Source organism: Felis catus, chromosome F1 (genome assembly GCF_018350175.1).
Source record: "Felis catus isolate Fca126 chromosome F1, F.catus_Fca126_mat1.0, whole genome shotgun sequence".
NCBI classification, from domain to species: domain Eukaryota; kingdom Metazoa; phylum Chordata; class Mammalia; order Carnivora; family Felidae; genus Felis; species Felis catus.
This window is the reverse complement of record NC_058384.1, coordinates 63,211,077-63,235,282: the sequence shown is the minus strand read 5'-3', so window position 1 is coordinate 63,235,282 and position 24,206 is coordinate 63,211,077. Positions and strand designations below refer to the sequence as shown.

The window sequence follows — 24,206 nt, the reverse complement described above, 5'->3', positions numbered from 1 at the left end:
ACCGTGAGATCATGCATGACCTGAGCTGAAATCAAGAGTTGAACACTTAACTAACTGAGCCACCCAGGCGCCCCCTAGGGGGTATAAAAGCAAACTGCGATTTGGAAAACTGAAGTTCTTGAGATTCCAAAAATGTGAGAGAAAGTGGACACTGGACAGGTTGTGTGGTAATCAGCTGCCTTTGGCCTTGTCAGCGCCTTGACCTTTGTCTATAAGAAGTTGCAACTTCGTTTATTGAAGAATATTTTCTATGTCCATAAGTTGCTTGGCTTATAATGAAATCTTTTTTTTTTTTAATTTATTGCAGTTTTTTAAAAAAAGATTTTGTTTTTAAGTAATCTCTACACCCCATATGGGGCTTGAACTCATGACCCCAAGAGCAAGAGTCACATGCTCCACTGACTGAATCAGACAGGCGCCCCTATGATGAAATCTCACTAGGAAATTAGAATTAGTTAGATTTGCTGAAATAAATTTAATGGTTTAGACAAGTGAGTCCTTGATTGTTTAGATAGAAAGTTGGTTGCACCCGCCACTTAAGGCTTGGATGACAAATACATAGTACATATGCTGCCGTAGTCTTCTACCGTCGCTGCTGATCAGCCACAGTGCATTTTCATGCTAAGTCCAGCTGTGGCCTCAGAATTCGTGTTAGTAATGTTCCAGAAAGTTACTACCATTTAGTCCATTGTGACCCGACATAAAACTTGTTAATCCCTGGTGTAAGGACTTAGATCGCAAGATAGTAATTATGCGGGAACAACACATAAATTAGAAACAGCTTTGAATTGGTTGTCATTCACACGGCTAGAGTTTATCAGTAATAGTAATGGCTGATGAGGACCCCAATAGAGCTGGGTTACAGTGCTTAGTTCTTTTGTTGAAACATTGAATTGACAGTTAATCTCTATTCTTTTGTGCGAAGATTCTACTCTGTTTGCTGAATTTGGCTATTTCACAGACACTGATGGCCTGCAGTTGGACACGACAAAGGAAACTTACGTAAGTATTCACTAGAGGGGAGTGACTGAGTAACGTGATATTTAATCTTTAATCACTGCAAGATGGTTTCGGGATGACAGGTTTAGGCCAGTGATTTAACGTTTAAATAACTTAGTGTTAAGTACGAAAATCAGCAGCCATTTTTTACTCAGTAAATTCAGGATTGTAGAAATTGCATTGATCTTGGCGTGAGAAGACCTGTGTTCTAAGTTTACTTTGGCCCCAGGGTTGGGTGACTTGGAAAAGTCAGTTCACTGCCTACTTTTTGGCTTCTATAGATACTTTGCTGCATAAGGGAAATGATGATGTTAAAGGGTGTACGTGAGTCGTGGATCCACTCAAGTAGAACTTACTAACTTCCTTTTTATTTAAAAAAAAAATTTTTTTTTCAACATTTATTTATTTTTTGGGACAGAGAGAGACAGCATGAACGGGGGAGGGGCAGAGAGAGAGGGAGACACAGAATCGGAAACAGGCTCCAGGCTCTGAGCCATCAGCCCAGAGCCTGACGCGGGGCTCGAACTCACGGACCGCGAGATCGTGACCTGGCTGAAGTCGGCCACTTAACCGACTGCGCCACCCAGGCGCCCCCTAACTTCCTTTTTAAAAGTTATGTATCCTTAGTGTAGAAAGCTCTCAAACTCAGACACATCCTTATTTTTTGCCTTTGAGTGGTTAGAAGTCTGTATAAAAGCTATCAGAGCACGTTGAATCCTCAAAAGTATTTTTTTTTGTCTTTTTTGTGTTCATACATAGTACGTTGGCCCATGGAGCTCTTATTTTGTTTTATTCTTTAATGGATGAGGTGCTGTTCACTTGCAAAGTGAACAGAGTGATTTTATATGTACTTACGTTTTAAGCCCTTATTAACCTGAGTATAAAAATACGTAGTGCTTACTTAGTGAGTTTCTCAGACATTTCTCAAAGAATAATTTAGCAGTTGTTTTAGTATGAATCAGTAGAAGAGAGTAGGATATAGAATTGATTAAAACAATTTTTTTTGTTTTTTTTGTTTTTTTTTTTGAGAGAGAGAGAGAGAGAGAGAGACAGAGTGTGAGTAGGGGAGGGGCAGAGAGAGAGAGGAGACACAGAATCTGAAGCAGGCTCCAGGCTCTGAGCTGTTAGCACAGAGCCGGTGTGGGGCTCGAACTCATGAACCATGAGCTCATGACCTGAGCTCACGCTTAAGTCAGATGCTTAACTGACTGAGCCACCCAGGTGTCCCCAGGATAGATTTTTAAAAATCAGTATGTGAACTTTTTTTTAAGCTATTTTGAGAGAGAGAGCATGAGTCGGGGAGGGGCAGAAAGAGGGGGAGAGAGAATTCCAATGTGCCCTCAGTACATGAAATTTTAATGGCTTTGCTTACTTTGTGAGGTGTTTTAGAATGTGGTCTCTTGGTGGTGCCTTGGTGGCTCAGTTGGTTAAGCATCTGACTTCAGCTCGGGTCATGATCTCACAGCTCGTGAGTTCAAGCCTCATATTGGGCTTTCTGCTGTCAGCACAGAGCCTGCTTCAGATCCTTTCTCTCTCTCTCTTGAAGATAAATAAACATTAAAAAAAAATTAGAATTTGGTCTCTTGATTACATTGGCTTTGTTTTTAAAAATTTATTTATTTTTGAGACAGAGCAAGAGGGGGATGGGCAGAGAGAGGGAGAGAGAGGGAGAAAGAATCCCAAGCAGGCTTCATGCTGTCAGTGCAGACCCTGACGTGGGGCTTGAACTCATGAACTGTGAGATCATCACCTGAGCCTAAATCAAGAGTTGGTCACCCAACTGACTGAGCCACTAGGAGCCCCTAAATTGGCTTTAAATATTGGGCGGTTGCCAAAGCAACTGATATTCTTTTACAGCCTCTACAGCTAAAACCATCAAGAAACACTGTAGTAAATTTGAAAGGTTCAGGGATATATGGTTCTCATTTTATACCATTCTTACCTTCCACAAGGCATTCAGTCTTTCAGTTCCTTGGTATTTCTAGTATAAAATGAAGGGGTTGGATTAGATGGTTTCTGAGGGCCCTTTCTACCTTTAAAATTGTGTCATTTTTCTTTCACACATTAGTAGATTTTTCCATGAGAAGTCATTGAAAAGCCAGAATAGAGAGGTATAAATATGTTTCACTTTACATAAAATAGGCCTGTTAAGTTTGCAACCAGATAGAATTCTTAGGCTGTAAAAAGTATTTGACTTTTTTGGCTGAAGACTGAGAGAAGCATCTCCGAAGTAGGTCACGTCCACTATTACATGTTTAAAAACTACTGTAGCACTCAGGTAGGTTTTGTTGTTTAATTTACTTATGCCAACAAAGTTTAAGGATGTTTTTGGTTGCTGAAAGTATGAGGTTGCTTAGTTTCATGATGTGTAGATTCAAATAAGAGAAAAAAGCAAAGGGGATTGATTTAAAAAATGATTGTTTCATGACTTAAGTAGTTTTTTCTTTCTTTTCACATGAACTTCCACACATTCTTTTTGTATAACTTGCACCTATATTCACTTAGTTAAGGGCAGTGTAATAAAACTGTTTTCCTTCTCTCTTTTTTAAAAAAAACTTTGTTTTTTTTAACGTTTACTCATTTTTGAGAGAGAGAGAGAGACAACGTGAGCGGGGTGGGGCAGAGAGAGGGAGACAGAGAGAGGGAGACTCAGAATCCAAAGCAGGCTCCAGGCCCTGAGCTGTCAGCACAGAGCCCAGCGTGGGGCTCGAACCCACGAACCGGGAGATCATGACCTGAGCCAAAGTCACATGCTCAACCAACTGAGCCAGCCAGGCACCCCACCTTCTCTCCTTTTGTTCTCAATAAAAATAAACCACAAAATAGACGTTGTGAAATACTATGATTTTAAAAATTATTACCAAATGGTTGTTAATAATTAAGAGATTAATCTTTATTTTTTGCCTGAGGCTTACTTTCTTTACTGTTGCTGTTTTATTATCTGTCACATTAAGTTAATATTAACTGCCTTGAACTTTGTAGTACTATTTATATGTTGCTTACTTCTGTTTTTGTCTCCATAACCCTAGACACTTAAGATAATAGTACTGTCTTGATCTCAAACACCTGTGAGGGCTCTGAAATCATGTGACAGTTCTTTATTTATGTATAATAGTATAAGATGGCTATTCAGATGACCCAGAATATGCTTATATTTAAGTAAGAAACATTGTCATCTAAATGAAAAAAAAAAAAAAAAAAAAAAAACTTTAAGAGTCCCTCTAAGAAGTGTATTGACTTCTATTTTGAGAAACCTAGTTTTATCTTCTAGGATTAAAAAAAAAATTAGAAATTTTATTTTAGAAGTTTGAAAAGGTACTGTATAGTAGAAAAAAGAAAATTGTCCATTTTTCTGTGGATCTCTTCTTGCTTACATAACCATTTTAATATTTGATATAGTTGAAGATTCAGCTGAAGTCTCGTTATGAAGTTGGGTAGTAGCAGTTATATTATTTATGGCCAATTGTGTCTGAGGTTTGATTTCTAGATCTTTTTATTCTTCTAATATCCTTTTGCTGATATCCTTTTCCTGAAACCTACAGGAAAATAATTTTGATACTCTTGATTTTGACTTGGATTTGATGCCTTGGGAGACAGGCATTTTGGACATCAACAACCAGTTCTGTACAGGTAATGGTGTATTTCACTGGTAAATATTTTAAACAGATCCATTTTATTTTGTAGTTTGGTAACAGTCAATGCTAGGTGGGGTTACTGGGCTACTTTGATGGGTCAAAAATTCCAGGGACTATATATTCTACTTTTGATGTGGCAGGGCACATATAAGTTTCTTGCCAGAATGGATATAAAGAATTTCATGTTATGTTTTAGTCACATAATGAATTGAGAATTCATACCCAAAATCTTGATTTTGAATTATATACAATATCTCTGTAAGAGGTTAGCCTCTCTGAGAACCAGACAGAATTTAGGGAATCAAAGAGAAGAAGCTTGGGGTTACTCGAACTTGGGAAGTTGGTGTAGGGGTCCCATGCGTCTGATACACATGCTTCTGTGGAAGGGGCACCCCCCTGGCTGATGCTAGTATCTTTAAGGAACCCTGAGAAAGTACGTCTGGGATGTGCTCAGAGAGGCTGGGACCTGGAGGAAACGGTCACTTCTGGGATGAAGCTGACGGGAGGAGGAAGAAACCCCCTTCTCCCCTCTCTTCACTTTAGCATCCTTCTAGTATCTCCCACTGACGGGGCCTAAAAGGGAGCCAGCTGGGACATGTCTTAATAATGTGCGTCGCAGACTATAAATAGGAGGTAGACTTAGCGCGGAGAGATAGTGAGTCAGTCAGTCACCCGCACATCCTCCCATCCAAATTGCAGTCCTCCCCACCCCTGCATGTCCCAGTCCCTCATTTTATGTATTCCTGTGTCTTGCTCAATACCTGTCTTCCCTCAAAGAATATGGGCCACCCAAGGCCGGTGTTCTGGTTACTATTGTCAGGCAGCAAACTACTCTAGAACTTTGTGGCTTAAAACAACAACCGTTTTATTATGCTCCCAGGATCAGTGAGTCAGGACAGGGTACGCCAAGGATGGCTTTCTTCCGCCGTGTGATGTCCAGACCGCAACTGGGAAGATTGAAAGGCTGGAGTAGCTTGAAAGTTGGGGGCTAGAATTACCTTAATATCTCTTCACTCACGTTATCTCTTGCCTGGCCTGAATGGCTTGATGACCAGGAGTGTCAGAGCACCTGCACCTGGTCTTTCTGTGCGGCTGAGCCTGCTCTCAGCTTGGTGGTCTCACGCAGTCAGCCTTCAGAGGCTCCCATCTAAGTGTTCCAGCACGCAGAGTAGAAGCTGCGTTTGCCTAATGTCTCCCAGCCTTGGAATCCATGGAGCGTGACTTCTATACTCTGTTGATGGAAGGAGTCCTAAGACCCCCTTGCTTCAAACGGAGGGAAACAGATGCCGCTTCTCACTGGGGAAGGGCAAGATCACATTACAGATTAGGAGGGATGGTAGAGATTTTGCAGCTAACTCTGGACAGTGCAGTCTGTTGCAGGGATGTGCCCTCTCTCATTCCCACCCTGTCGCAGACTTGACACCCAGGAACGTGGCCTCGGCTGTAGTTGCTCGAAAGATGTGAACAGTATGTGCGATTTAATCGTACTGCCACGTGTGTTTTCCAAAATACCTGTTGCCGATTTCCTATACTTCGAAAAGTGATTTTTAGAAGAACCTGTAATGTTTTGCATATGGTATAATATTCCGAAGGTCCCGACAAGTCTGTATGGTAGAAAGATGTCTCCTTCAGCTGCCGTTCCTCAGCCAGCACGTTCTCCCCAGAGACAACCACAGTTACCGATGTGTTCATGTTTATCCTTCCAGAGAACTAGTGCACCTGAGGGAAGATACATACATATGCACGTATATCATTTATTATACAAATGGTAGCCTACTCGATTCACTGTTTTCTGCATCTTGAATTTACATTCGATGATGTGTTTTGGTGACCTTAGCTTCAATGTGATTGGATTTTAAGAGTAGATTTTACCTTCTTTCCTCCTAACTGTATTCTGAGTTTGTATGGTGCAGCGGGAAAATGTTTACTCCGTGTTTCTCCGTTAAAGGCATTAAGGCAGAGCCTCAGCCACCTTCTCCAGCCTCTTCGAGTTGTTCAGTCTCCTCTCCTCAGTCCGTGGACTCTTGTTCTTCAACCCAGCACGTTCCTGTAAGTAGCCAGTCTTTTACTGTGATTTTTAAAAAAAATTTTTTTGAAGTTTTTTTAAAATTTATTTTTGAGAGACAGAGACAGAGCGCAAGTGGGGGAGGGGCAGAGAGAGGGAGACACAGAATCTGAAGCAGGCTCCAGGCTCTGAGCCATTAGCCCAGAGCCTGACGCGAGGCTCGAACTCACACACCGTGAGATCATGACCTAAGCTGAAGTCAGACGCTTCACCGACTGAGCCACCCCAGGCGCCCCCTTTTATGGTGATTTTACAGTGATTTTGATTATAATGCTGTCTGGGAATTCTGCATGTGGAAGAGGCAGTTAACATTTATTAAATGCTACTGTGAATCTTATTATCTCCTTTAATCCTGAGGGAATGGAGTCTCGAGAAAGGGCCTTGGGAGGGCAATAAATTCTTTGTCTCTTTGGTTTTGCCCTCCTTCCCCTATGTTCTTGCCTTCATGATTTCATTTTCTTTGCACTTTACCAGTATCCAATATATTTTTTTTTTGTTTATTGGCTTACTGTCTTTTCTCCCTGGTGCCCTCTCTCCTGCCTGTTAGAATATACATTCTTTGAGGACAGGGAAGGCTCTAAGATGGTCTGTTTTTGTAATGCTTTGGTCATAGAACCTAGAATGGATTTTTTTTTTTTATTTAAAAAAAAATTTTTTTTAACGTTTTATTTATTTTTGAGACAGAGACAGAGCATGAACGGGGGAGGGGCAGAGAGAGAGGGAGACACAGAATCGGAAGCAGGCTCCAGGCTCTGAGCCATCAGCCCAGAGCCCGACGCGGGGCTCGAACTCACAGACCACGAGATCGTGACCTGAGCCGTAGTCGGCCGCCCAACTGACTGAGCCACCCAGGCGCCCCTGGATTTTTTTTTTTAAATTTTTTTTAATGTTTTATTTTTGAGAGAGAGAGAAAGAGAGCGAGCAATCAAGCAGGTGAGGGGCAGACAGAGGGAGACACAGAATCCGAAGCAGGCTCCAGACTCTGAGCTGTTAGCACAGAGCCCGACGTGGGGCTCGAACTCAAAAACCGTGAGATCATAACCTGAGCCGAAGTCCAACACTCAGCCGACTGAGCCCCCCAGGTGCCTCATAGTTTTTGTTTTTTTGTTTTTTTGTTTTTTTTTTGATGTTAAGAAAGTATCCCTCTAATTCTTGTGTTTTAGGACTTTTATGAGGAATACTTGCTGAATGTTATGAAATAACCTTTTAAGCATCTAAGGCCATGAAGATAATCGTATCCTCTTGTGTTGTTATCTTGTACTCTTTGGTTTCTCCCAGATACACTCTGAAGTACTGTAAGGTTCATAGAGCCCAGTGTGTGGCTGGGGCTGAGTAGTTGTTGAGGATCAGTGAGCGACACAGCTCTCATTCTCACCGGCATGACTGGGAATGACCATTTCTCCCCTATTTTCTCCAGGTCATTTTAACTTCTTTTCTTCTGATCGAAAAAAAAAAAAAAAAAAAAAAAAAAAGATTTTTAAAAAAAACGTGCCTTTAGCTGCCATTTGCATTTTTTTCATTGAAGTGGCTGTTCCTGTCCTTGTCTGTCTTGGGCAGATATGTGCCCCAGTATTTATCTTTTAACTTTACTTATGGTCTATTTTTTTTTTGTTATCTATTTATTAAAAAAATTTTTTTTTTAATGTTTATTTATTTTTGAGACAGAGGGAGTGCGAGTGGGGGAGGGGCAGAGAGAGAGGGAGACACAGAATCTGAAACAGGCTCCAGGCTCTGAGCTGTCAGCACAGAGCCCGATGTGGGGCTCGAACCCACAAACTGGGAGATCATGACCCGAGCCGAAGTCAGGCACTCAACGGACTGAGCCCCCCAGGCGCCCCTGGTCTAATTTTTATTATAAAATATTTTAATTACTGTTTGTTCAAATTTCTTTCTTCTTCCTTTATGGCTTCTGGGTTTTTGTTGTTGTTGTTGTTGTTGATTTAAATTAAGGGAGCCTACGTTATGCTTAGAGTAAACGAATATTCTCTTAAAAAAATATTTTTTTAAGTTTATTTATTTATTTTTGAGAGAGAGAGAGAGGGAATATCCCAAGCAGACTCCACGCCACCAGTGTAGAGCCCAGTGCGGAGCTCGAACCCAAAAACCGTGAAATCATGACCCAAGCCGAAATCAAGTCAGGTGCTCAACCTGCTGAGCCACCCAGGTGCCCCTCTTAATTTTCCTTTTAATACTCTTACAGAGTATTTTGAAGATGGTATGATGTATTTATGTATGTCTATTCTATTATTATATGTAACATCTTTTTCTCTCAAAATAGAAATGCTACTTTTATCCTGTGTTAAATTTCTGTATGCCAACAAAATGAGACAGATCCGCTGAATGTTAAGACTTGGAAAATGTTATCTTTGTACATCTCTGTATTACCAATTCATCCATTAAATAAAATAGCCCTGTTCCTTTTAGTGTTTGTCTTTCTTTCAAAACATTTGGGACAAAGACGGCATTAATAAATAAAGAATAAAAATTAGTAAGAACGATTTGTTTTGAGTTTCTTGTAAGACTGAATAGGAGATTGGGGGAAAAGGATATTGGCATTTTCACCATAGACTTATCATATACTAAATGTTTGTATAGCTAGGAACCAAATAAATACCAAACTTGTGGGAGGAAACGTAGAAGCAGATCAGTGATTCCCATCTTTAATATGAGAGGAATAACATAGGATACTCTGCAGTTCGGGTTATTTTTCCCTAGTATTGATGGATAATGCTTATTTATCCAGACTCTTAGTATACAAAGTTTCAAATATATTACACCTTTGCCTTGAAGTTGTTCTGAAGCGTTTATCTGCTTATGTGTGGATCTTGCCCCTCTAAGCAATTTTCTGCTCAAGGACTGTATGCTTCTGCATGAATCTGTTTGTGTTTCATGTTGCTACAGGAGGAGTTGGATTTGTCTTCTGCTTCCCAGATGTCTCCCCTTTCCTTGTACGGTGAAAGCTCTCATAGTCCCTCCTCAGCAGAGCCACTGAAAGAAGATAAGCCCATCATTGGCCCTAGGAGCAGAGTTGGTATGACTCCGTGTCCTAACTTGGACTGAGCTTAGGTTCCGATTTTAAAAAGAAAACGTTGGATTAAGTTCATGTTTATTAAGCTGGGTTTTTGGTTTTAAAAGAGTGGACCTGTTTTGTTTGTTATGGTTAGTTAACGTGGAGAGGAAAGGCAGGGAATCATCTTCTTTGGTTGTTTTGTCTTTATAGGTGAAAAATGCTTTGAAGTAGAAGTAGGCCTCATCATTTTCAAGAGAGAATGCAAAGATTCAGTTAAAGATATTGATTGTGAGGGCCATTTAGTTGTGACATTTATTACCTCTTAATCTTTAGGCTTTATTCACTGATTTTAGCTGTTCTCCTTTACCAGTTCATATATCCCCTTCCCAACGCTGCAGCTTGGTCACAAAGGAAGATCTCACTACATATATATATATATATATATATATATATATATATATATATATATTTTTTTTTTTTTTTTTTTTTTAACGTTTATTTATTTTTGAGACAGAGAGAGACAGAGCATGAACAGGGGAGGGGCAGAGAGAGAGGGAGACACAGAATCTGAAACAGGCTCCAGGCTCTGAGCTGTCAGCCCAGAGCCCGACGCGGGGCTCGAACTCACGGACCGCGAGATCGTGACCTGAGCCGAAGTCGGCCACTTAACCGACTGAGCCACCCAGGCGCCCCTAATTTTTTTTTTTTTTAATGTTTATTTATTTCTGAGAGAGAAACAGAGCATGAGTGGGGGGAGGGGCAGAGAGAGAGAGAGGGAGAGGGAAACAAAGAATCTGAAGCAGGCTCCAGGCTCCGAGCTGTCAGCACAGACCCCGACGTGGGGCTCAAACTCACAAACTCTGAGATCATGACCCGAGCCGAGGTTGGTCGCTCAACCAACTGAGCCACCCAGGCGCCCCTCTCACTATTTATAAAATAAATAAGTCATGGAGATGTCGTGTATAGCATGGTGACTGTAGTTAATAATACTGTGTTGCATATTAGAAAATTGCTAAGAGATTACATCTTAAGAATTATCATCCTAAAAATTGTAACTGTGCTAACATGGTAATTCGACTTACTGTGATGATCATTACATGATACAAATACCGAATCATGTCGTACACCTGAAGTTCATACAAGGTTATATATCAATTGTACCTGAAAAGAAAAGGGGAAGACCTCAGATTAAGGACCTTTCTTGAGTCCAGTAAGATCTAGAGTGGCTATGCTTAAACTCCAGTTGAGGATACTTACTAAGAAGTCAAGATAATGTGTAGAAAAAGGTGTATAATGGAAGCTGTGTTCTGGGAATTGCTTTCAGATTGATTTGTGATTTGTTTGGATTTTCCCCAGCAAATGGAATGACTCCAAAGAAAAAAATTCAGATGACTTCAAAACCTTCAATTCAGCCCAAGCCTTTAATACTTCCAGCAGCACCCAAGACTCAGACAAACTCCAGCGTTCCAGCAAAAACCATCATAATTCAGACACTGCCAACACTGATGCCATTGGCAAAGCAGCAACCAATTATCAGCATACATCCTGCACCCGCTAAAGGTACCTGAGTAGAATCTGAGGCTGCGTGTGTTTAAGTGATGGGCACTAAGGTGGCGTCATGTCATTTGTTTTATCTTGGGTTATAATTTCTGAGCACACGCTGAGTGCCAGGAATTGTCCTTGGTTTTGAGGATTCGCAGAGATGACTAATACGTGGTTCCTATCGTAACAAGGGAGATAGCTCTCCAGATGAGTTATGTTTGATACGTCTTTTTTCTTACAGTTTTAGTTAGGAAAATAACTGTCAGGCTTGTGATTTTGTATAGCCACTTGTAATGAAGAAGAAAATCTGGGAAACTTCCTTGGTATCATTTCATCTTGAGGTTTTTGTGTCTATGAACTCTTGTTTTTTGTTTTAAACTTTTTTTTAACGTTTATTTATTTTTGAGAGAGAGGGACAGAAAAAGAAAGTGCACACGAGCAGGGGAGGGACAGAGAGAAAGAGGGACAGAGGATCCAGATCAGGCTCTGCGCTGGCAGCAGAGAGCCCGATGTGAGACTTGAACTCACAAACCATGAGATCATGAAGTCAGATGCTTAACCAACTGAGCCACCCAGACGCCCCTGAACTCTTGTTTTTAAGAACAGGTCAGCATGTAAAATAACATTACAGGTCTCATAGGTGAGTTTGGCAAAAGGATCAGGCTCTTAGTCTCTGCAGAGGCAACATGGTTTGGTAAACATGATTGTGAGTAGGGACATTAGAAAGGAATCTGGGGGCGCCTGGGTGGCTCAGTTGCTTGGGTGTCGGACTTCGGCTCAGGTCGTGGTCTCACGGTTTGTGAGTTTGAGCCCCGCATCGGGCTCGGTGCTGACAGCTTGGAGCCTGGAGCCTGGAGCCTGCTTTGGATTCTGTGTCTTCTCCTCTCTCTGCCCCTCCCCCACTTGTCCTCTGTCTCTATCAAAAATAAATAAATGTAAAAAATAAAAATAAAATAAGAAAAAAAGACAAGAATCTGAATGCTTGTCTTCATGTAGTTAAGAATGTGTGTGTTTCTATATTTTATCCACCAGATGGCCTCACATACTTGATTCTGCAGGAATTACATCTAGCATTGCAAGAAGTTATTGAGAGAAGTTCACGTTTGAGGATTTGGTAACTGTGCAGATATAGGAATCATTTGCACATGGAGATGTCTTAGGCAGATTGCCTATCACTCTCTTCATATTGCTATGTGCACACAAGAGTAAAGGAAAACTTGTTTCTCGTTCTTTCCCTGAATTTAGGACTAGGTCTTAATGGGGCATGGGTTATAAACAAACCACCATTGTTACACTGGTCTTTATGGCGCTGTTCCCAGCTCTGGGTTGTTCATTCACTTCTTTGGAGCAAGAAGAGCAAGTTTTAATGAGAGCAAAGGTCATAAATTTGATTTCTAGTTAATTTGTTAGTTTTGTTCTATTCCAAGGTCGTGAACAATAGGATATTGACAAAGAGAAGAACCAGGTGGGAGACTGGACAAGCCAGTGAAAAATCCATCAATCTCTACCAACCCCCGACAAACCTGAGATACCTGTGCTTTCAGTGCAGGGTCAGAACTGCTGCCTTTATCGTGCGAAAAATAGTGGTCCTACAGAATGGGTGTGCTTGTGGTCTGTGAATGGATGTAAAGTGTTCATGAACTCCTTGAAATAAGATGTAAGATTTCTTGTATATGTGGATTTTTCAAGGAGTAGTCTCTAAAACTTTTATCGGGATTTCAGAAGGGTCTGTATCTTCCCAAAGGCTAAGAATTTAAACTTGTGAAGAACCTCGTTATAGTTCCTGTAATGTATTAAAACACAAGTATACAAAGCAACACTTGACATTATTATGACAAGTGTGTAAAGCAAAGGGTATTGCTAAGAATTTGCTCTTAGCAGATCATGCTTGAGTGATAGAAGACAAACTTCTTTTCTGAGCAGGTTATCAGGTTCAGAAAGCTGAATCACACATTATTCAGACTGTCAGTGCCTTCCCATTATCTGAAGATAGTACTTACGTTTGGGGAGCAGGTGCTAATATAAGGTGCTTGTCTGTTTTTGTAGTACAATCTAGAGAGTTGGTATTATTAAAACATACAGATTTAAGTATGTCTTCCATTTATTTGAAATAGGTAGAGGGGAAATACAGGAAAGGCATTTTACAGGTAATCAACATAAGTATCAGCAGTAAATATTTTACTATTAAAAGAGAAGTAATTCTTATAGGATTAAGTTCAAATTCTCTCACTTGGAAGTTAAGCGCACCATGGTTTGGCTCTAGTTTCGTTTTCTAACTTTACATTATAATCACTCCTTTTTATAAACCCAACTTCCTCTTCTAGCCTGATGAATCTGGCCGCTGTCCCTTGAATTCTCATGTTTTCCCTAGTTTCTTGGCTCAGACCGTTCTGTCTGCCTGGAACAATTTCTGCCCCTAAGTCCGCTAAGACTGTTAGGAGGAGTGCAGGTGAGGGCTGGTGAAAGCCTGCTGTATCAGTGAGAATGGAAATCCAGGATAGAGAGTGCGAGTATGGAAAAGTGCAGAATCACAGGCTTGGTGATTGGATGGTTTGGAAGGGGAATGAAGGATAGAGTGGAATGTATCCTGTTTTGGGCTTTTTTTTTTTTTTAAATTTTTTAATGTTTATTCATTTTTGATAGAGTGCAAGCAGGGGAGGCGCAGAGAGAGAGGGAGACACAGAATCCGAAGCAGGCTCCAGGCTCTGAGCTGTCAGCGCAGAGCCCGATGCGGGGCTCGAACCCATGAACTGCGAGATCATGACGTGGGCTGAAGTCGGACGCTCAACCGACTGAGCCACCCAAGCACCCCCTGTCTTGGGCTTTTTGAGTGGATGATAGCGCAAGTCATTGAAACGGACGATGGAAGTGATATAACTTGCCCCAGGTCATTCTGCTCATGAGAGGTAGAGTCAGAACCTGGGCCCAGGGGGTCTGGCTCACGGCCTGTAATTAGTTACGATACTACTTTGTTGCCGCTAAAAGAACGCAGAGATGTGCCCCTTGATCTCAAGAATTCTAATTGGGAGTTAACACATTTATGTAAACAGTTAAATAGCAGTCACTATGAGAACTAATGAATTAATAATACATGCAGTACCCTTCATGGAAGCTATTATTATACAGAAATGGCAGTTAATGATAAATAACAGCCAACATTGAGGTTCTTCCTGTGTGGCAGACACTGTTATAAGTGTTTCAGTGCATTATCTTGTTGAATCCTTACATCAGCTCTGTGAGGATAGGGACTATTATTATCTTCATTTTACAGAGGAGAAAATTAAGACACAGAGAAATTATTTACCCCAGGTCGCATAGCTGTCCTATTTTAGACAAGGTAGGCATTCAGCAATGCTGGATACATAGTTTGAAGCCTTTGAAGAAGATTGACAAGAAAGAACTATTACAATCGATGAGTCATACATAGAAGCATTTAGCATTGAATCTAGCCATATTCTGTTAAGGGGGATTTGCGTGTAATGCCTAAGAGGATTTTGAGCAGGCTGAAAGGGATAAACAGCCTTTTGGTATGTCCTTTTGGACCGTTTCCACGCTAGGAACAGCCGTCACTATGTTCAGCTGCTAACTGAGGCCCAGAACAGTTCTTTGCATTACATTTTACGATCTGTGAGCACCTTCGGGTCCCTGTTTAGCAAGTCACTCTGAGTTTTTCTTGAACACGTTGTATTAGAAATTTCTCCCCATTCAGTCTTGAGCCCCAAGCAGGCCTGGAGTATTTAGAGGATCCTCGGTTTAGATGCTAGCTGATTTGGGGATAGTTGTGTACCCTGGGATGAGAGGGCTTGACGTGCGTTACAGAAAACAGGAGGCGGCGGTGGCCTGGTTGGACTCGGAGCCACATTCGGTCCACAGACCTTGCCTCAGTGGTGCTCTGTCTCCTCACTCCTTGATGTGGTTCTCTCAGCAAGGGGATGCTGCCAGCTAGGCCACAGACAGGACAGACTTGGGTTATTCTTCTGAGTTGAAGAAATATCCCGAAGCCTCCTGCATGTGTTAGCTGGAACTAGAAGTATGATCCCTGTCTTTGAAATGACCTAACGCTTTACACTTACCCCTCTCGTCTTTGGAATAATCCCAAAGTTCACCGAACAGTGTTTCATTTCAGGACCTTTTTATTGTACTTTTGAAACTCACAAGATGTGGAACACTGCTTCTAATAATGCTCTTTCTCAAAGTATGGTTTTAGGTCAAGTGGTTCCCAGCCTACAAACTGTGGACCTAAGGTGTGGGTGGTGGGAGTGGTAGCCTTGGGCATTGTGCAAAAGGCATCTGCAAACCCATACAGGGGGCAGGCATTTATTATACACTGAATAATTTGTTTTATATATCTTTGTACTCCGGGTTTTCAGATTTTTGTGGCTATAGTTCGAGTAATAAACTACAGATTTATTTTCAATTTTTACTAAGTTCTTAATAGCCTTTTCTCAACATGTATTTTCTCAGTCCCTGGAAACTGAATGGACAGCCCTGACCATCTTGGGTGGCCATGATACTTTTAAAAAATTTTTTTTCTTTTTAATATTTATTTACTTTTGTGTGTGTATGAGAGAGAGAGAGAGGGAGGAAGGGAGGGAGAGGGGCAGAGAGAGATGCAGAATCTGAAGCAGGCTCCAGGCTCTGAGCTGTCAGCACAGAGCCTGACACGGGGCTCGAACCCAAGAGCTGTGAGATCGTGACCTGAACTGAAGTTGGCTGCTTCACCGACTGAGCCACCCAGTTGCCCCATACTTTTTGATGTTAAAGAAAAATACTTATATTCAGGGTGGGAACCCTTGGTTGAAGTTTTACATAATGATGAGTTAATAATGAGTGTTGTGGTTTCTTAACAAGTGTTACTAAAAAACTTGACATTTGGTCACATGCTATTTATTTAATTTATTTTTATATTTGCACATTTGGTCTAAGCATATTTATATCTGCTTCTGAGTCATTTCCTTATTTTATACGTTTTTGTTTCATAAAAGGAGTCCAAGGGAAAAGAAGATAAAAATGTTTAGTGATCATTTTTGTCCAAGTAAATTGTACGTATTACTTTTACATCTTTTGTGCTAATTTAATAATTTATCTGGGATGTAATGCTATTAACTAAATTCTACTTTTAGTATGCTTTTTGAGGCCATCTGAAACAAAGACTTTGATTTAATAGATGTGACTTTTTTTATGCTAAGACAGGTGTTCTTAACAAACAGGTGTTCCGAAGTATTATTTAGATTTTCAGTTTTCCTTGATCCTTTGAAATACCGAGCTGAGTTTTACATGGGTCATGTTACGCTGTCTGAAAGTATAATGCTTTTTTTTTCCCCTTAAAGAAGAATTATAAATATTTATGTAATTTTAGTTGCTGGTTACTTTAGTACCTTTATTTTGTTAGATATTTTGCTCAAGCAGCTGTGGATATTGGGGGAGGCTTTCAGCACCTGATAAAATTGGCTGGATCTGAAAGGAAACATTGAGCAGGCAAGTAAGATTTTTAATAGACCACAGTTATGAGTTATAGGAGTCTTCTTTAGGTTAATGATACTGATTCTCCAATTAACATAATTGAAAAAATAATGTTAAATGTGAGGATTGAGAAAAGATTTGTAGGCCATTTTGTGTGTGTAGGGGGAGTTGGTATTGTCTACAGACTGTTTTAAATTACGGATTTATGTTTCCTGTGCCTGTTAGCTGCGAATTCATCTCAGATGGTTTTAACATTTTTTTTAAACCAAGGGTATCATGAACAACTTTATAAAAAATATATTAAAAATTTTTTTTCTAACGTTTGTTTATTTTTGAAAGAGAGAGAGAGACAGACAGAGACAGAGTATGAGCAGGGGAGGGTCAGAGAGAGGGAGACACAGAATCCGAAGCAGGCTTCAGGCTCTAAGCTGTCAGCACAGAGCCCAACATGGGGCTCAAACTCACGAGCCTTCGAGCTGTGAGATCATGACCTGAGCCGAAGTCAGCCGCTCAACTGACTGAGCCACCCAGCCACCCCCAAAAGTATATTTTTAATTGAAGTCTAATTAACATACAGTCTTACTAGTTTCGGGTGTGCAGGTAACGCCTGAACAACTCTATACATTACTCAGTGCTTATCACAGGAAGTGTGCTCTACATCCCTTTATCTCACCCTTTTCCCACCCTCCTCCCCACCGGCGACCACCCGTTCTCTGTATTTAAGGGTCTGGTTTTTGTTGCTGTTTGTCCCTTTTCTCTGTTGGTTTGTTTTGTTTCTTAAATTCCACATATGAATGAAATCATACAGTATTTGTCTTTCTCTGACTTATTTCACGTAGCATTATGTTATCTAGATCCATCCATGTTGTTGCAAACAGCAAGATCTCATTCTTTTTTATGTATTCCATTGCCTGTATTTACCACATCCTCATCCATTCATCTCTTGATGCACACTTGGGTTGCATCTGTATTTTGGCTATTATAAATATTGCTGCAAGTTTTAACATTTTGATATTTGTAGCTCCTGTCTTTCCAAGTATTGAGTTACTGAATCACCGTTTATATATTTTTGGTGTTGTATTTCTAAATCCGATTAATTTAAAATACATGGCTCTCTTGGGGCGCCTGGGTGGCTCAGTCAGTTGAGCCATGACCAACTTTGGCTCAGGTTATGATCTCGCAGTTCACGGGTTCGAGTCCCGTGTCGGGCTCTGTGCTGACAGCTCAGAGCCTGGAGCCTGCTTTGGATTCTGTGTCTCCCTGTCTCTCTGCCCTTTGTCTGCTCACTCTCTTTCTCTCTCTCTCTTTCAAAAATAAACATTAAAAACAATTTAAACAATAAAATAAAATACGTGGCTCTCAGTGTTCAGTATAAAAGTCTTGTTACTTACAATATGAAAAATATTTTTTAGTACTAATTTCAGAGGTTGATAGAAAAATCTATGTATAACTTACCAAGTTTGGCACACATACAGTTGAGAAAAAATATGGAAATACATTATTAATGATAACTTCAAAGGGAACAAATTTAGTTTTCATTAAAAATACAACAACAGAAGTTTGTGTGTGTGCTGCTATTGATTATGTTTTAATTGGTGGGGTTTTTGTTTCTGTTTTTTTTTTTTTCAACGTTTATTTTTATTTTTGGGACAGAGAGAGACAGAGCATGAACGGGGGAGGGGCAGAGAGAGAGGGAGACACAGAATCGGAAACAGGCTCCAGGCTCCGAGCCATCAGCCCAGAGCCCGACGCGGGGCTCGAACTCACGGACCCTGAGATCGTGACCTGGCTGAAGTCGGACGCTTAACCGACTGCGCCACCCAGGCGCCCCTGTTTCTGTTTTTTTTAATGTTTATTTATTTATTTTGAGAGAGAGAGCACAAGCAGGGGAGGGACAGAGGGAGAAGGGAGAATCCCAAGCAGGCTCTGTGCTATCAGCATAGAGCCCAGTGCAGGGCTCGAACCCATGAAACTGAGATCATGATCTGCAAAATCGAGAGCCAGACGCCTAAGTGACTGAACCACCCAGGCACCCCCTTCATTGGTGGTTTTAAATCCCTTCAGTGTCATCTTCCTGTTACAGCCGCAGAAGAGACCTGGGTGTTCGGCATCCTCTGCCTCAATGGTCGTGCACGCTGTGATTCCTTCCTTTCTTTCTGCACTCAGGTCCAACAGTAGTGCTCTCTTCGCCTGCCGTGGTCCAGCTTCAGGCACCTGGAGTCCTGCCCTCTCCTGCCCCGGTCCTTGCTGTCACCGGGGGAGCCACGCAACTACCTAATCCCATGGTGAATGTGGTGCCGGCCCCTGTGGCCAACAGCCTGGCGAATGGAAAACTCTCTGTGACTAAACCTGTCCTACAAAGCACCGTGAGAAGTGTGGGCTCGGATGTAAGTGTTGAAACCCAGTGCTTTATCACACCTGATTTCAAAACCAACAGAACCAAAACACGCTTTGTTTTCCTTGCCTTGTTTCTGTTTTCTAAATTATTTTACACTGCCTCAAATAAAAGAATGTGCTGGGATTGCACATCCGTTATTTGGTGGCAGATTATTATGTTAGAATCCAAGCAAAAAGGTTTGAAAGAGGCTAAAGTTGTTTGATAAAAAGTGACGTATAGGGGCGCCTGGGTGGCTCAGTCGATTGAGCGTCTGACTTCGGCTCAGGTCATGATTTCATGGCCTGGGTCGGGCTCTGTGCTGACAGTTTAGAGCCTGGAGCCTGCTTCAGATTCTGTGTCTCCCTCTCTCTGCTCCTCCCCCACTCATGCTCTCTCTCTTTCTCTTTCTCTTTTTCTCTCAAAGATAAAGCAAGCTTGGGGCGCCTGGGTGGCTCAGTCGGTTAAGCGGCCGACTTCAGCTCAGGTCATGATCTCACGGTCCGTGAGTTCAAGCCCCGCGTTGGGCTCTGTGCTGACCGCTCAGAGCCTGGAGCCTGTTTCAGATTCTGTGTCTCCCTCTCTCTCTGACCCTCCCCCGTTCATGCTCTGTCTCTCTGTGTCTCAAAAATAAACGTTAAAAAAAAATTAAAAAAAAAAATAAATAAAGCTTTGGGGCACCTGGGTGGCTCAGTCAGTTGAGCATTTGACTTCGGCTCAGGTCATGATCTCACAGTCTGTGGGTTCGAGCCCCACGTCGGGCTCTGTGCTGACAGCTCAGAGCGTGGAGCCTGCTTCCTATCCTGTGTCTCCCTCTCTCTCTGCCCCCCCCCCACTCTCACTTTGTCTCACTCTGTCTCTCAAAAATAAATAAATGTAAAAAAAAAAAAATCAAAATAAATAAAGCTTAAAAAATTAAAAAAAAAAAAAGTGACGTATGCATACTTTGCTGTAACTCCTTCTTTCGAGCCCTCTCCTCACATTCTTCAAGCCCTTCCCCAGCCCAGGCAGATACTAGTGTCTTACAGGATTCTTTCAGGTCTCCTGATTGACATGTCTTTGGCAAGACCCAGATAAGAGTCTGTAGACTATTTTCTCATCAGGGTTTATATTTCTGTCCTGACTTATGAAGGGTTTTCACCCCTGGGTAGTAACTTCCTGCTCTTAGGAATTCTGTCTCAGTGACACTAGTTGGTGTTTTCCCATCTTTGCAAATCTTTAGGTTTGCTAGCCTGTTGAAGGTTTCTTTTTTTTGTAATTTATAAATCACAGAGTTTCCTAAGATCTGGCCTCCCTGAAGCCAGTTATAGCATTTGCCAGCTAACTCTGCTTTCTTAAAAAGTGGTACAAAAATACCTCACGTTATGTACTAAGAAGTAATTGAATATCATGGGCCTAAAGTTTAATGAAGGTTAAAGTCAAATAACCATTCTAATAACCAGTCTAATAACCATCTCTCAAATTGTTACTGGGAAGCCAAACTCACGTGTTTTCTTTAAGATAAAAGTAGATATTACTGACTGTGAATCTTGCCACACTACCTTTTCTTCAGGTATTGCGAAATACTTTTAAAGTCCTAAAGCGCTGTGAGTTCTTAAGGTTATCGAATACTGTCTGATCGGTCCACCCTAATTTATTAACCCAGCGTGTCAGCCCAGTAGTGAAATTGCTCCTCTGTTGCATTAAACACAACCGAGTGACCTCAGCCGGAAATATTGTAAAGACCCGTAACAAAGGAATATTTTCTGATGAAGCAGAACATTGAAGGTCTGCAGTAATTCCCATAGCGTTTATAGGTATTGAAAACTGCACCCAGACACGGGGGAAGGTTAGTGTCGGATGCGAATAGACATGGATGGTACAGGATTAGCCTTGACTGTTAACGTTCCTTTAATTTGAGGTCCAGGAAAGGTTAAGCACAGTGCCTGTGGCATAATAGGCACTAATACACAGTGTGTGTTTCAGTTGAAGATGAAACGATACGCTGGCATTTGCTTGAAATACTCTGGGGGTGGGGCGGGGAGCCCAAGATGGAGGAAACAAGATCGGCAAAATGTTGACAATCATCAAAGTTGGGTGTGTTGTCTTTCCTTCCTTGTGGTGTGTGGGAAAATTTCCACAGTAAGTAAACAACAATCGGCGTCCAAAACAATTCCGTGGTTTTGTCAGTTAAAAAGTTGTATGGGACACCTGAGTGGCTCTGTCAGTTGAGCATCCGATTCTTGATTTCAGGTCAGGTCATGGTCCCAGGGTCATGGAATCGAGTTCCTGGTTGGGCTCTGTGCTGAATGTGGAGCCTGATTGGGATTCTCTCTCTTCTACCCTCCACCCTTCCTCTGCCCCTCCCCTGCTTGCACATGCATACTTGTTCTCTCACCCTTTTTCAAAAAAAAAAAAAAAAAAAAAAAAAGGATGGGGGGGAGCCTGGGTGGCTCAGTCGGTTGAGCATCCGACTTTGGCTCAGGTTATGATCTCGCGGTCTGTGAGTTCGAGCCCCGCGTCAGGCTCTGTGCTGACAGCTCAGAGCCTGGAGCCTGCCTCGATTCTGTGTCTCCCTTTCTCTCTGCCCCTCGCCTGCTTGCTCGCTTTCTCTCTCTCTCTCTCTCTCTCTCTCTCTCTCTCTCTCTCTCTCTCTCAAATATAAATAAACCTAAAAAAATTAAAAAAGAAAAAAAGATGGTACAACCAATAAAAGAAAGGGTGTGCTTTTCATAGGAGGCCGAGAAGGCTAAGAATGATGAAAGAGGATTTTTTTTTTTTTTTTTTTTTAAATTTTTTTTTTCAACATTTATTTATTTTTGGGACAGAGAGAGACAGAGCATGAGCGGGGGAGGGGCAGAGAGAGAGGGAGACACAGAATCGGAAACAGGCTCCAGGCTCTGAGCCATCAGCCCAGAGCCTGACGCGGGGCTCGAACTCACGGACCGCGAGATCGTGACCTGGCTGAAGTCGGATGCTTAACCGACTGTGCCACCCAGGCGCCCCGAAAGAGGATTTTTAAAATGACCCTTTAAGTTTTCCTTTTAATCCTCTTTAAATTATAAATTGAATGTTTCTTCTGTGCAATGGAACTAGCAACAGAAAATATCAAAGTTGTCTTTATTCCATGTTAGGACATTTAAAGTATTTATTTATTTATTTTTAATTTTTTTAATGTTTGTTTATTTTTGAGAGACAGAATGAGTGCGTGTGTGCTTGCATACGAGTGGGGAGGGGCAGAGAGAGAGGGAGACACAGATTCCAAAACAGGCTCCACGTTCTGAGCTGTCAGCACAGAGCCCGATGTGGGACTCGAACTCATGAGCTGTGAGATCATGACCTGAGCTGAAGTTGGATGCTTAATCTACTGAGCCACCCAAGTGCCCCTAAAGTATTTGTTATGAAATACCTTAGACATGGAAAAAGGTAGAGACTAATTAGAACTTTAGAAAATATAGATTAACAGTATGTCACAGTTGTTAAAATACTAACATAATGTTAGTCCGTATTCATAGACTTACAACGTCTGATCATGGGCCAGTCCAGAGGAATGTGGCTAGGATGGGAAGGGTGTCTGGAAACTATGTTCTGGGTAGAGGCAGCGTTTAAGGTTTGGAATGACTCAGTAAACTGAAGAACACTGAATGTAGATCTGAGAGGCGATTCTAGGACGTGAAGGCTGATGTGTGGAAAACAGGGTGATTGATCTGGGTTATTCCAGAGGACTCAACTAGAACAGGTACAGGAAGCGTTATTTAGAAAGGGTCCTTCCAATCCTAAAATCCTTTGATCCAGTCATTGTATTTAAAAACAGGAGGAGATCTTTTAATTTTTTTCTTCCAGCTAATATCTGAATAATAAGCATCTTTTTTAAAAATTATTTTTTAATGTTTATTTTTGAGAGAGAGCGAGAGAGACAGAGTGCAAGCAGGGGAGAAACAGAGAGAGAGGGAGACACAGAATCTGAAGCAGGCTCCAGGCTCTAAGCTGTCAGCACAGCCCCACTGGGGACTTAAACTTGTGAACCGCAAGATCATGACCTAAGCCCAAGTAGGATGCTTAACCAACTGAGTCACCCAGGCGCCCCTAAATAATGAGCATCTTAATGTTGGTACTCATCATTGTGTTCTGCTGACCCATTTTGTAATCTCTGAACATTTCAGTTGATTATTTATTGATCAATTAGACATTCACTGTAACTTCTCTGGTGCGAAAGACCATGTTTGTTCTGCTCTTACACTCTTAAGAGTATTCTGTAAATCTGGTGAATAATTTACTGATGAAGCCTCCATCAACATTGAACTGGGGGACGTGTGAGATGCAGAAGTATAGAACCAATAGGTATGATTTTTTTTTTAAGCAGTATTTATTGGCTAGCATTCTTACTACTTTTCAGAGTTTAGAGTCGACAGTATTATAGGAGAAAGATTTCAAGTACTGTGTGTCTAGTGCAAGAGACCTAAAGGCGATTAGAATAAATTTTCTAGTCAACCTGAGTTGAGGTTTTGTGCTTATTTTTCCTTGGCCTGCATATCAGGAAGTGAGCCAGGCTTTTTCAGTATGAGTTTTCTGGTAGAGGTTTTGACTTAATGTTTATTTCAAGTGAAGAAACATCAGTCTGTCCTATCAGCTGGCCAAGCCTCTCAGGAACCCAAAGTAAATTTGTTCCAGAAGGAGCTGCAGGAAACTTTGATCTTCTGGGATGGTCTCCTGTGTTAGTAACGTGGTCGACCTTAATAGTGCGTGCATTTGTTAGACTCAAGTCCCATGAAATTATGATAAATTTGAAGTGGTATAAATTTCTGATTAAAAATGGCCCAAAAGAAAAATTTTTCATTATGTGCTTTTTGTGCTTTTAAGCCAAAAGTGTGGTGAAAAGCAGTAATTCAGCAAAAGAAAGCGTATCAGTCTTTTGTGGCTTTGTAAGGCTGACATGGCTTCTTTTTGCCTACCTTTTTTGTTCTTTTGTTTGGCTAGTTTCAGTCTCTGGAGACCTGCTACTGCCCTAAGTAGCGTTTTTTGCATACCATATTCTGCAAACTGCATTAAGGGCCACATTTTCTGTTATGAAACAGTTTGCCTGGTTCAAATTATAATCTCACTCTTCCTGCCTTTTGCTGGTAAATCTGTTCTGTTTAA

General features: G+C 41.4%; 1 protein-coding gene across 6 annotated transcripts in view; it reads left to right on the top strand.

Annotated features, from left to right (window-relative positions):
• ATF6 (activating transcription factor 6) overlaps nucleotides 1-24,206 on the top strand; it is a 205,015-nt gene that overhangs the window by 10,091 nt on the left and 170,718 nt on the right. For all 6 annotated transcript variants that reach the window (XM_023247597.2, XM_023247596.2, XM_045048952.1 and 3 more), the window contains 6 exons: nucleotides 926-1,002; nucleotides 4,542-4,629; nucleotides 6,583-6,683; nucleotides 9,601-9,730; nucleotides 11,066-11,269; nucleotides 18,881-19,101. In XM_023247597.2, the coding sequence (XP_023103365.1) occupies nucleotides 926-1,002; nucleotides 4,542-4,629; nucleotides 6,583-6,683; nucleotides 9,601-9,730; nucleotides 11,066-11,269; nucleotides 18,881-19,101 (821 nt within the window). The remainder of the gene's footprint in view (nucleotides 1-925; nucleotides 1,003-4,541; nucleotides 4,630-6,582; nucleotides 6,684-9,600; nucleotides 9,731-11,065; nucleotides 11,270-18,880; nucleotides 19,102-24,206) is intronic.